This window comes from Pieris brassicae, chromosome 7, assembly GCF_905147105.1.
Source record: "Pieris brassicae chromosome 7, ilPieBrab1.1, whole genome shotgun sequence".
NCBI classification, from domain to species: Eukaryota; Metazoa; Arthropoda; class Insecta; order Lepidoptera; family Pieridae; genus Pieris; species Pieris brassicae.
The window spans coordinates 15,049,579-15,062,404 of NC_059671.1; the positions used below are offsets into that span (position 1 = coordinate 15,049,579).

General features: G+C 34.1%; 3 protein-coding genes across 3 annotated transcripts; 1 reads left to right on the forward strand and 2 right to left on the reverse strand.

The window, feature by feature from the left end:
- Positions 1 to 346: 346 nt before the first annotated feature.
- On the reverse strand, positions 347 to 2,059 carry LOC123711812. The gene is made up of 3 exons (XM_045664629.1): positions 1,793 to 2,059; positions 1,254 to 1,346; positions 347 to 1,171 (listed from the first exon to the last, which is right to left on the reverse strand). Exons 1-3 carry the CDS (start codon positions 1,879 to 1,881, stop codon positions 403 to 405), a joined length of 951 nt encoding a protein of 316 aa, XP_045520585.1. The 5' UTR covers positions 1,882 to 2,059; the 3' UTR covers positions 347 to 402.
- Positions 2,060 to 2,399: 340 nt separating this feature from the next.
- LOC123711810 (probable 26S proteasome non-ATPase regulatory subunit 3) lies at positions 2,400 to 4,156 on the reverse strand. Its single transcript, XM_045664619.1, has one exon. It carries the CDS (start codon positions 4,015 to 4,017, stop codon positions 2,530 to 2,532), a length of 1,488 nt encoding a protein of 495 aa, XP_045520575.1. The 5' UTR covers positions 4,018 to 4,156; the 3' UTR covers positions 2,400 to 2,529.
- Positions 4,157 to 5,311: 1,155 nt separating this feature from the next.
- On the forward strand, positions 5,312 to 11,390 carry LOC123711950 (leucine-rich repeat extensin-like protein 5). Its single transcript, XM_045664826.1, has 4 exons — positions 5,312 to 6,155; positions 6,981 to 7,172; positions 7,387 to 7,566; positions 7,906 to 11,390. The coding sequence occupies exons 1-4, from the start codon at positions 5,520 to 5,522 to the stop codon at positions 8,416 to 8,418; spliced, it is 1,521 nt and encodes a 506-aa protein (XP_045520782.1). The 5' UTR covers positions 5,312 to 5,519; the 3' UTR covers positions 8,419 to 11,390.
- Positions 11,391 to 12,826: the final 1,436 nt, after the last annotated feature.

A 12,826-nucleotide genomic window follows, 5' to 3' on the forward strand; every position in this document is an offset into this window, starting at 1 on the left:
TCGCAGTCCACTAGATGCCATCATAAAAGGTGTAGCTTTGACTGTATCCCTAAATTTTCTAAAGTGTCCCATATAAATACTCGGAAATGATAGCTCTTCAGCATGCTCATCGAATAATAAACTTTGTGGGATATTGTGTTGCCCTGGCGCTAATCTTAAATATTTTTCTTCATTCCATACCAAAGTTTGTTGTTGAGCAGTTAGGCTTTCTTCAATATCGATGTTTTCACTAAATTCGTCAATTTTCTATTGTGTAAGTAACAAGTGGTGTTTCTTGATTAAAAAACGATTCATCAACTGTTATTTTATAATGCAGATATAAAGGTGTATGAATCAAATAATCCAACCATTGTCTAATTGATCTGATGCTAAGTAGGCCATGAACAAAACTACTTTTATGAATCATTTTTTTTTAATATGTACATAAATGCAATGTTCATCATTGACATCTCTTGGAAGTAATCGTACCATTGTATCAACAGAAACAGGAACATTGATAATTTGTCCGTATATGCCGAATTGTCCTTGAACGTGCCTTAATCTTCTTATTTGCATAAAAGGAATTCGAGGAGAAATAAGCCTTTCAGTGATGAAATCTATTTTTGGTAAATGTTGTGGTATTTTTGGATAGTGAAATCCATTATAAACAGAAAAATTAGGCATGCTATTTTTATCTAATGCTGATTTACAAGTAGAGCAAATTTTGAGTGCATCCACATTTTGCCCGTTAGTTATTGTGTTAATAATATTTCCAGATGCAGATGGTTTCTTTAAATCTTTTTCAAACCAAAGTCGATCGCAGATTGAGCAAGCATGTCCAAATTCATTTTGTAGACGCCTCCTTCTTTCCGCTTCACGTTGTTTCAATTTATCTCTGTTCTGCTCCCTGTATCTTTGTTGACGTTCTCTTTTTTTTGAGAGATTTAGTTCATTACCTTGATCATTTCTTTGAATTAATGATGGTTGTATTTTTTCCGAACCAGATGAACTTTGAGAAGTAATTATTTCTTCATTATTCAGTTCTATTCTATTCGTCTTTGAAGAGGTAGATGGTCCGGCAATACTTTGTGAATATTGTATGCGTTTTCTTCTTTCCGCTTCACGCTGCTTTAATTTGTCTCTGTTCTGCTCCCTGTATCGTTTTTGACGTTCTTTTTTATTATTATTTATTCTAAAAAAATATATATAAGTGTTAAAAGAAGCTTAAATAAAAATTAGTATATTCTGGTGCTATTAGATTTACAAAATCTTACATAACATTAATAGTATGTCTTGTGTTTAACTGATCTTGGTGATGTACAGTTTCAATAATAATATTTTGTGACCCCTGTGATGATTGTTGGGTTCTGAAATATTTATAAAAAATATGTTATTAAAATATACAGAAAAATTTTAATTGGCTTCAATATATTAGTAAACTCAAGAATCTTAGCTAGTTATTTCAATATATTACTAAAATCGTAAATTATAAGTATCAATAATGAATGTTTCACAATAAATGCGACTATGATTAGAAAAATTAATTAATTTTTTAATGTTCATATTTATAACAAATAAGAAAAGACTTTTGTGCGCTGCACGCCATCAGCTGATTTTGAAATACAATTCTGTCAGTCTTAATAAATTTATTCTCTGAGCAACTGTTTTAATGCATTAATTTAAATAAGAATGAAATTAAAATTGATTATTAATTTAAAAACATTGTATGCAATGAAATTTATGTGAATTTTAATCTACCAAGATAGTAGATTTTACATTTGCTGGCGCTCAAAACATTTATTTAATAACTTACTGATGACTTGATGGTGTGTCATAGTGTGATTTTGCTTTATTTGCAGGAGGCTGATCACTTTCACTCTCTAAATTATCACGGTCAGACATTTTATTATGAGAAAGATAATTTGTTTTCAAGTACAACAGGTTATGTTTACTGTAGTAAACAACACTGTGTACACTACGGAGTATACACTATAGGTATTCGAGCTCAGTATAGCGAGAAAGATGGCTTAGCGCCAGATCGAGTGGGAGAGAATCGCACAGTCGATTGCGCATGGCGACGCGTCGCCACACCGTACACTACTGCATATAGGCGACGCGTCGCCACGCCAGAAATTGGTTTTACGTGCGGCTATAGATGTAATATAAAGTACAGTATAAGTTACATTTAGTATTATAAAGAATCATATATATGATATTTTAAAGTAAAATTTATGATAATTTTCTCACCCTAAAATCACCTTTATTATCCTTTTACAACTTAAGTCTTATTACAAGTACACTGTCTAACTAGTCTGCTTTTCCCCTCAAATTGTGTAGTTCTGATAGAGAAAACTTTGTAATAAGAACAATTGAGTTTTAGAATTAAATCAAATTTTTATTTAAAAAATCTATGATTTTTAAGAATAATAAATTTATAATTGTTAATGAAATATTTTATTATATTTATGAATGCAAGTGTTATTACAATTACAAAATTTGTATTATAAAATTAAACTACTGCAAAGACACTTAGGAGTGTTGTAAGAATATTTAAGGAAAGCCATCATCATCCTCTTCTGCCATCTCCTTAGCTAACTCTAAATCTTGCTGCTCCCGTTCCCTTCTTTCTTCAGCACTCTCTAATTCTTTCCCATATGACTTTGGAGGATATCTCATAGCTTTAACACTTTGATTGTGGAGTTCCAAGCAGAATGATATACGCTGATGAAAGGCTAACTGAGGCTCCCTAGTGCAATACAAATCAGAACTTTCCTTGTTGCTCATGTAACCCTTCTCTGGATCAATAGTTGCTTCAATAACTCCATCTCTTATAGCTTTAGCAACAATAAACTCTGCATCTTCAGAAGAGTCAAGACCAAGTTTTCGAGCAATATCTTTAGGAGAAATGCGGGAGTATGACAGGCCAATAGACCTTATTGCAGTTTTAATAACGTTTTGACGCAGACGTAGAATCAAAGTAAATGTGTGATCAGAGCGAAATTGAGGTCCAAAATTCTCTAAAACTTCACCAAACCTTTGCAAATTACCTAGCCGCACGGCTTGAGTAAGTTGGAAGTAAGGTGCTAAGGCCTTTCTCAACTGTGACTGTCTGAAGATGGCCCTTTCAGGGATGTCTCCCAAGAGAAGTTCCACAACAATAGCAAGTTTTTGAACAGTTTGACGGAAACCAACAGCGGCTGTTTGAGGAGCCTTCCTTAAAGCTTGTACAAGATGTTTGTGAGCATCACTGTATTCAAGACGAGCAGCCTTGATCCTTCCTAAGTAATATAAGAATCTTGCCCATTCATTGTTACTAGCATTCTCAGGAAAAACAGATTTGCTGACTAACTTATCAGCTTGATCATACAAAGCGTAGTGTAAATAGTTCCTTAAAAGGCAATTTATTAAAACAGCTTGTCCCTCATAATCGTTACGTAATGTTGAGGTACGGAGGCGAGCATGAAGTAGGCCCCTAATAAGATCCAATTTGTTAGTGAGTTCAAAGACCCGGGAATGATAGAAATAACATTTGGCAGCAATGAGGTCCAATGTCCTCCTGTTCTGAGCGGTTACTTTAGAAATCAGTTGCTGTGAACATTCTGTTGCCTCTTCTAATCTATTTGTGTCAAGCATACGCACTAACACCAAAAGATGTATATAGGCGTCAACTTCTGGAACTGGAGGCTTAGGAGCACTTCGGGCCCGCGGTGCTTCAATCTCCACAGAACCAGGTTGAGGTTGCTCAACAAAAGTAATTATAGTTTCTTTCTCAGTTCCAGCCGGATAGAGTTGGTTTATAATAGCACGTAAAACATTGCCATTTAATTTTCTTCTGGTACCTGGAAGCGATCGAAGTACTCTTAAAGCAAATCTTGGTTCCTTTGACGTTACCGCTTTGTCGATTTGCCTCATATGTTCCCGGAGGTCTTGAACTGTGAGCACATCAGCATCCTTTTTCACCTCATTGGCATCGGCGTCACTTGCTGCTGCAGGACTATCAACGTTCTTCATTTCAACATCTTGTTCAACTGGAGCCATTATAACTTTTTGTGGTAATAGCACTTATACAAAACCGTTTTAGTTTAACTAATAAATTAACAATATAGTTGTTCGAAATTAATTCGATTATTCTTCAAATCATCATGTCAAAAATATGCCGAGTAACAGGAGTAATCAGTAATCGTTGTCATTGTCAGTAAATTGTAATCATAGATAATAATCATTATCGAATGTGGAATTGATACAGACCACAGCAAGAACAACATTTTCCATTAGTCACTAAGGATTAATACAATAAATAATACAAACTCCAACTGACAAAACTAAAAACCAGTCGATTTTGAGGATAGTTTACAAATAAGTTATTCCTTCTTTTTAGTGCTTGCTTTTTTTTATTAACATATGATATTCATCTGTATTACAATTTTAACCTGTGATTGCATAGACTTTAACCAATGTTACTGATTTATTATACTTTTCCCACGATTTCAGTAAAACGTAAAGAGCCTGTAATATCAAAAATAATTAAAATAAAACTATTATTATTGTTTTTTTAATTATTATGCTGTATGGTTCCCTTATAATAGCCATGATATATATTCACATATTTAAGACATACATTTTTCAAATTAAATTACTGACGTACCTACCATAATCGGTGCTGATTCCTTACACACCGTATAATTATGAAAAATAAAAAAGTTGTCATTATAACAGATAGTGGTAATAACTTCAGTACTAAGTGGGCACATAAACACTTCTTATAATATAAAGTCTTGCTAATTATGAATAAACATTAAACCGATAAAGTAAAGTAATATAAACGAAGCCTTCACGGAAACAGCAGTAAGTAAATTGTTTTTTTGTGTTAAAAAATCCCTTATAACTATTAACTTTATAATTTGCAGTTCCAAATGCTACTACGAATTAAAGATATTGATTAGATAGCCAATGATTGACAGGTCAAAAATGTGTCGAAGTACCATATGCTACGAAAACAGTTGTTTGATCTTTGATAAAAAAACATGACTGGGCGTTTAAAATAATTATCATTAATCATCATAATTGATGATTATTACGTTTCGCAATAATAATTGATGATTATTACGTTTCGCAATAATGATTGATGATTATTACGTTTCGCAATAATCATCAATTATTGCAAAATGTAAATTTAAAACAAATTAACCAACACAAATTTGATTAATTCTTATTGCAAACTTATATGAATAATTTAATAGGAATTTTGGGAAATGTATGACTTTTTACAAGCAGTACGTTCAAGTACCAACCATAGATTCTAAACAAACCAAAACTACTAGCAAATAGCAATGCTCGTAGTTGCCTAACCAATATACTGTACCAAGGAAATTGTTATAGAAGGCTAAAAGTTTTTAATTACTAATGTTACAATTGAAAATATTTGGATTTTCTCCATCTTGTCACAAAAATAGTTAGTGCCAAAAGTGATAAAAGTCTAAGGCACCACGGCCACAGGGGACCGGTTGATTCTTTTCATAAAATTTCAATGTGTTCTGGAAATGGTTTGCAAAGAGGACGTGGTATCATGGTTTAAAGAATTGGAAAGCTATAAACGTATAGACGCAATGTGTACATTACTAAATATGTGCTTACCATTCGAATTACGTTTTATCGGGACGTACTTAGAAGAGCTCGGTAAACGAGACTTTCAGGAGTTGCGTGGAGCGGAACTTAGAGCCAATAATCCAACAGATCTTGCCGCCGATATAGGAGGAGCCGATACAGACTCCAGAACACGACGAAAAATGGCTCTTTATGTCTCTCTGTTAAGGTCATGTAATTTTGCATGTGCTACAACATTGTACAATGCCATGGTAAACTTGGAACAAAGTGGCCTTCTCAAAGGTCTATATGGCGATCTGCTTGAAGAAATATTGCTGTTATATACTATGGCTCTTCACCATCCAGCATTTACATTTGACCAAAAGTCACACTTTGGTGAAATATTAGAAAAGTTAAAATTGGAAGACCAACGGCTACAATTTCAAGAGCAGCAAGAACATCTCAATGTTGTCCCAGTGAGTGGTTGCCATACTCAATCCAATGTCACTCTAAACATGTCAATTCCACCTCCAAATATCCCAAATTTGGGGCCTCCACCTGGTTTAATGTTTGTGAAGACATCAGGAGTTCAGGTAATAGAATCATATCTTTTTTTTCTCATTGTTGTAGTTATGGGGATAAGATGCTAGTTATACCAGTAATTAGTTATACCAGTGTATAATGCAATAAATGCACTAAATGTATAAAATTGCATTTGACAAGTTAGAAAGTTTTAAAATATGAAAATCAGTAGTCTGACATTATATATAAAATAATATATTACGAATTAAATGTAGGAGCATACGCTCCTTGCTGTTACACACAATATACATACGTATATTGTGTGTAACACCTAACATAATATAATAATTTAAATTAGAAATCCATCTCACATTCACTAATTACATAATTAGTTGGTATAAATAGCATAAATATTTGAATTTCTGATAGAAATCCTCAGCATCAATAAAGTTTGATAACCTTACACAGATAAGAGAATAGAACAAGTTTCTAGGAAGTAATTCTTACTTTAAAATGTATGCAGTGTATATTATCATTATATTGATATGCTGAATTAAATTATATATTTAAGTTTATAGTATAATGGCTCAAATATTAATGACATATATCCTGCAATGGTTTAGTGTTATTTTGAGGGTGGGATTCAGAAAGGAAACCTACCACTCTCTTGTTTTGGAATATTACTGTTACATCCTCAAAGAAATTAGCATAAATTAAAGTTTCATTTATATGAATAAATAACTTAAGATTGATGTTAACAGTTTAAATGTGATTCACATCTCACAATAGTAAGGGGATGCAGTCATTAGACGAGACAATTACTATGAAATATATTGGAACAGCCACCTCTCACAAGTTGTACCAGTTTTAATGTTAATCATTTTCAAATGTTTCAGCCCAACAGCTCAGAAGCAGTGCCAGAGATCAGTTCACCACCAGTGCTCAATGCGGGTGGACTGCCGATGATACCTGATGTGCCTCATCCACCGCCTGGTTTGCCAATGCCACAGTATAACATAGGCGAATTCATAGGACCGCACACATGGCCAGCTAATATTATAGTATCTCCACTTAATCCGCCAATGGAGGTAATTAACCTTAAAATGCCAAATAATGTTTGTATACAAAAATACAGAAGCTAAAGCTTTGTAACTAGCTTAATATGCTTATTTGGATTAACCATAAAATTTCAGTGGTATTTTTGTCCTACCATGTGTGACATTGCTAATTTGTTTCTTTAGACTTTTTTTACAGTGCTCTTTTATTGATACTAATATTTATAATTTTTTAAATAATTTTCAGGTATTAAATTACCAAGCAACTGGTGGACCTCCACCTTCACCACTAGTGTCTTCTCCTGGGGACAGTCGTGCTGCATCACCTCGATCTCGTCGCCGTTTATCACGTGACCGTTCACCGCCGCTGCCAGACCCGCCTATACAACATCTAGCTGCCAACTTTGACAGTCTGTCTGTTGGCGAGGTGAGACATTGTGTTTTACTCTACATAAGGAGTGTATAGGTTATTAGGATCACATGGAACAGGTGTGCTGGTGAAATATATGTTTGTTTGTAATAGAAATGGTTTGATGTATTCATGCCACCAGTTGGACCACACAAGCGGAATTTACTACATAGTTCATTTCTCTGTATACTTTGGAAGGATATTAGAAAAGTAGTGAATAAAGAATGGTTAAATTTTTTATACATATAACAATTTAGAAGACCCATTTTCACGATATTTAATAAATTTTCATTCTTAATTGAATATCTTAATGCTGCTGTATAACATAGTACCGACATTGTTATATTTACATTACAGTTACGACATACAATCGGCGAGGAACGTCTCCGTGAAATCAGTGCGGTACACCATCAGTACCGGTCGCTGGAGAAACTAAACGGGGTGAGACGACGTGCAGCCTACTGTCCCCCTGCGACCTCGTCAGACTCGTCAAGTACGGGATCCACTCCCCCCGGGACCCCTGCGCCCCCGCAGCGCCGTCACACGCCCTCCGCACCGCCCCCTGGAACTGCCCCGCCCGTGCCCTACATACCGTACCCGCGCCCCTATCCGTACCCTACGCCGCCCCCCGCGTACCGCCCGCCGCCCGCGCCTTTCGCGAATGGTGAACCGCCGCCTTATCCCACCCCTGCCCCCTACGCAGGATTCGTGCCCGTCCTATACGCGCCCCCCAAGCTCTCGTGCTGGAACTGCGGCGCTGCCGGACACGCCGGACATGAATGTAAAGAACCCAGTATGGAAGAAATGACTCGCGCGGGGGGCTATCAGTTAGATTTCGGCGGTGCACCCCCTGAAGCGACGGATAAATAGAACCAACTGAAGATCGCTTGGTCCTTCGAGCCGGATGCCCGAGAGTGTGAGCTCGTCTGCCACGCCAGACAGATAAGTGTGCGAAGGGTTCATAACGATAAATGTAAGTGATTGCACTTTTTAGGATTGCACTGATTTAGGCCCAGTAAATTGGTGTTAGATAAGAATACTTTTGCAAAGGTGCAAATAGTATATCCAGCATAGAAAATAATGTGTATTGAAAGTGCAGTTACGAAGAGATTATAACGTGGGAATTCCATCTATTGCGACAATATTAATTCACAACCAAAATATGTATAGATTGCAAGTGCCATTTATATTTAGTTCAAAATCGGTAAATGTTATGTAAAAATAAAAAGTACAAAAAAAAAACACAAAAATCACCTAAAAATACCAAAAACATTGGCGAAAGAGCTTCGCATATTTCTTTCATTTGACGCACAGCTCTAAGTGAATTATGTATTTGTGTGGCAAATAACCTGATTTGAAAAAAAATTCATGGAATTCCCAATTAACTCATATCAATACGATAAGTAATAGGATTGAGCACACAAGCTCAAATCGAGCTATTCAACATTTGATTGTGATGTAAAAGATTAGTTTCCTTCACTCCAAGACTGACTTAGATACGGATTTATAAAAATGTCTACATCAAAATTTAGGTTTCAATAGTTTTACTGAACATACGTGCGTATGTCTGAGCGCAATTTATGTTGAACAATGAGGTAATTAGATCAAGCTCACGGTAATGCAATGCTCTTAAAATAATATATATAAATAGTCATTGTAAATAATTATAAATAAGGGACGTACGTGGCGTACTTTGTAAATAGGTTTGAATTATGTAAATTACCGTGTCTCCTGGTTTTATTGATCACCGTCACAAAACGCATTTCTATGCCCTTAAGTCATAGTTCAAATTAGAGAATAAATTTTTGGCTTTTTTATTGGAATCGATACGCATGCGTGGGTTGCGGGGAGCAGGCCGAAATTGGATTGATCTCTCATCTGTAATGCTTTGTTTTGTCGTAGGGCAAAAGGAACTGTTTTTGCGAAAATTCCATAAAATAAAATTTTAAAATGACTTTACTTTTGATTACTAATATGGAGATATGACGTGTTACTTGACGAAAAGGTTGAATGGTTTTCGGGGTTTTTATGTATTACACTATTTACTTCTATACTAAAATAATTGTAGTTTTAATTTGATATTAGACAAAAATTAAAATGGGCTTTCTAAAAGTTGTGTGACATTATAAGACGTTTATCGCAATATTCAAGGATTTCGCAATGAGACCGATTGTCCTACGGCATATTAATTTGAATTGAGTCCCAGCACAAAAATCAGCGGATTATTCATTTATTTTTCATTAGGTATCTAGATCAGTCCCCGTATAAGTCCGCAAAATATATTCATGTATATGCACAATTAAATTGTAAATATCATTATTTTGTAAATTTAATGTTTTGAATCCGATAATTTTAAGGTTAATCTCGTGGGACTATACAAAATTTCACTCCTTATAAAGGTTGTCCAGTTTTGTGTTAAATATTTAAAATTATTAAAAGTTTAGACATAGCAATGTTAAGTATCTTAAATAAAAATTAAATAGTGGTTCAATGTATCAGCTGATGCCTGTTCCGTACAACTACAGTTATTTTAACGTACGACCATAGTTGTTATAAAAATAATTAAAGTCAAATTTAAATATTGTACCACATTAAAGGCCAGTTCCTAGGTCAAATAGACTTGTGACATAATTTTATAAACCGCTGGTCCGTGCTTTTTGTCTAAATAACTGTTGAAACTCAAGAATCATTGTATTTTGTGGCTACATTCTCTACTATATTTCGTTTATTGTAAATGTAACTTATTTTCCTTTTCAGTGAAATCTTGTTTGACGTACTTAGTTAATAATAATATAGGGTTGAAAAAATTAGTGTAACATAGACATTTAAATTTTTCTTGTCTTAGACGTTTTTAATGTTGTATAAGATTGTATACGGAATAAAAAAATCTGAATGCAAATATTTAGTACGTTATTGTCGAAGCGAAAAAAGTGAGCGATTGTCGGGCGAATTTGAACTGCCGTGCGAGACCGGCAATCGCTTTTTCGCCGAGGCTTATCATGTGAAAAAAATGTCTGCTTAATATATATTACAATTTTATATTGCTTTACCTGCCAGCTTTAGATTGACATGACTTCAACAGAGGATTTTCGTTTAAAGGCGAAAAATTGACCAGCAATATAAAATGTGGGAGATTCCCAATTTTTTTTACTAGTTCAGTATAATCGACTTTATAACCGTTAAACACGTTTACGCAGTGTGACACTAGAGAGCGCTTTATTATATTTTTCAATAACAGCATGAAAAATAATTGAGAACTCAAAAGTAAAGTGTGTTGAGGACTATTAGAAACAATAAATTTTATTTGTCAGTTAATAAGTGCTTTAAGATTATTAAATATTTTTAAACAGGCATTCAGCTGAAATATAAATCGCAGTTTATACGACCCTTGTCGACAGCTTTTTGTTTTGTTTTACTAAAATTAATATTAATTAACGCGTGGTATTTCATATCTAAGTTACATATTTTGATTGTTTTGTTACATACGATTGTTACGAAGCAGCTTAATTTTATACTAGACGAAGTATGAAAATATTTTTTTACTTTGTACATAACATAAATGTGATAATTTTTGACATAATTAGACATTGTGATTTCGTAGGGTGTGTAACTAGTTATAATAGTTTGTAAATGACTTGCTTTACTAAATACTGCCTTAAAGCGATGTTTATACTGTTGCTGTTACTTTTACCATTTTTTATATTTGGGTACTTATGCTGTTGTAATTTGTACTAAAATATCAGCATTTCAGGAAAATTAGTGTTTCGGCCAAATATTTTACCTATGTATCCCACCAATGCTGTGAATCGTTAGCTTCCTGAAAAATAAACATCCAAAATCTCCTTTGTGTTTGTTATTTTTGCATAATTCCCACCCACAATGCACACAGTGACAATGCACTCTGTGGTTTCCATTGCCACTCTTACCTTTTAGGTGGTGAAGTGGACGAGTTATTAAGACCTATATATCAAATTTTCGAGAATAAACCAGTTCATAGCCTGACTCCGGTGTTTACAATCGTCTCGAACTCCCATCCATATATGTCGGCACTGCCAGTTTTGGATCAATAGTGCGCGCGTGTGTTACCGAAGAAAAACAATTTAACAATGGAATATACATTTTCAGATAAAAAATAGAATGGGAAAATCCGCGACAACAGCAAGAACACCCCGTCAAGATCTAGTCAAAGTCTCACAACACAACGAGCACATATTACTGTCACAAACCAAAATCTTTATTGTGCTAATTATATCCCTGTCCAATAAAAGAATAGAAAGAGTGTAGCAGGCGAATATACTACAACCCAGGCGACTATGTGAATGTTAGAACACTGGTGCAGCAGCGCAGGACAGCAGAGCATCAGAGCGCGCAGTGATGAGACCTATAACCAATATCGATTTTATTTTTTGCGTTATGTTAATTTATGATGAGTTATCACTGTTCGTAACTATTTAATTAAGATTGGACCAAAACGTAGACAAGGGGATATATATACTTAGTAAAACGTAAACTTCTAATGAAATATTGTCACATATAAAGAGTACATAAAGGAGTCAAAAATTTTGCTAAACTTAAAAAAAATTTTGGAAAAATAAACTAATGAAATTCTCTACTCAAGAGATTTGTAGTTCATTTAATTTATTTTATTTAGCAATTCTTAAATTGTGTACAAATACTAATTACTAACAATATGGAGAGTTTTGATTATAAATACTGTTGACCCTGTTACCAATTATGACTAATGAAGAATGTTATACGAAACAGGTTATTGATTACGTATTACGTACGATATAATATCATAATATTCTCTATACTCTTCTTCGTTCTTGAGAAAAATGAATGTAAACAAAATTTATTCAAATGTGTTAAAACACACGAGGCAAGAAACAGTACAAAGCAAACAAGGCATTAAAATCTTTACAATGGAAAAAAATCACTTATTTTTGTTTCTGTTTTGTTAGGAGATGAGTGGTATGAATTAATACGACACTATATAACTAGTCTGGCCATAAAAATACTGTTACATAAAAATAAAAAATCATTTTAACTTTTTAATTATTTTAAATTGGTATTGGAACACGTACAACAAGTACTTTTACTTCTTTCGATGTTGCGACATTTCACATATTTTTTCTGTATCATTATCAAATTACAATATGAAATGATGTGTTAAAGAAAATAGGACTGCTGTGATCGCCTTGTACATGGAGCCGTCGGTCATATTCCAGTCTGTTCAAAAGCTCGGTATCAGATGTTTCTTCGTATATCGGACTATCAT

Bases quoted from the DNA above. Each gene is read 5' to 3' on its own strand.
- LOC123711810 (XM_045664619.1), bottom strand. From the start codon at position 4,017: ATGGCTCCAGTTGAACAAGATGTTGAAATGAAGAACGTTGATAGTCCT.
- LOC123711950 (XM_045664826.1), top strand. From the start codon at position 5,520: ATGGTTTGCAAAGAGGACGTGGTATCATGGTTTAAAGAATTGGAAAGC. The intron at 6,156-6,980 runs GTAATAGAATCA...CAAATGTTTCAG, and splicing joins TGAAGACATCAGGAGTTCAG to CCCAACAGCTCAGAAGCAGT. The intron at 7,173-7,386 runs GTAATTAACCTT...AATAATTTTCAG, and splicing joins CACTTAATCCGCCAATGGAG to GTATTAAATTACCAAGCAAC.
- LOC123711812 (XM_045664629.1), bottom strand. From the start codon at position 1,881: ATGTCTGACCGTGATAATTTAGAGAGTGAAAGTGATCAGCCTCCTGCA. The intron at 1,347-1,792 runs GTAAGTTATTAA...TAAATATTTCAG, and splicing joins GACACACCATCAAGTCATCA to AACCCAACAATCATCACAGG. The intron at 1,172-1,253 runs GTAAGATTTTGT...ATATTTTTTTAG, and splicing joins AGACATACTATTAATGTTAT to AATAAATAATAATAAAAAAG.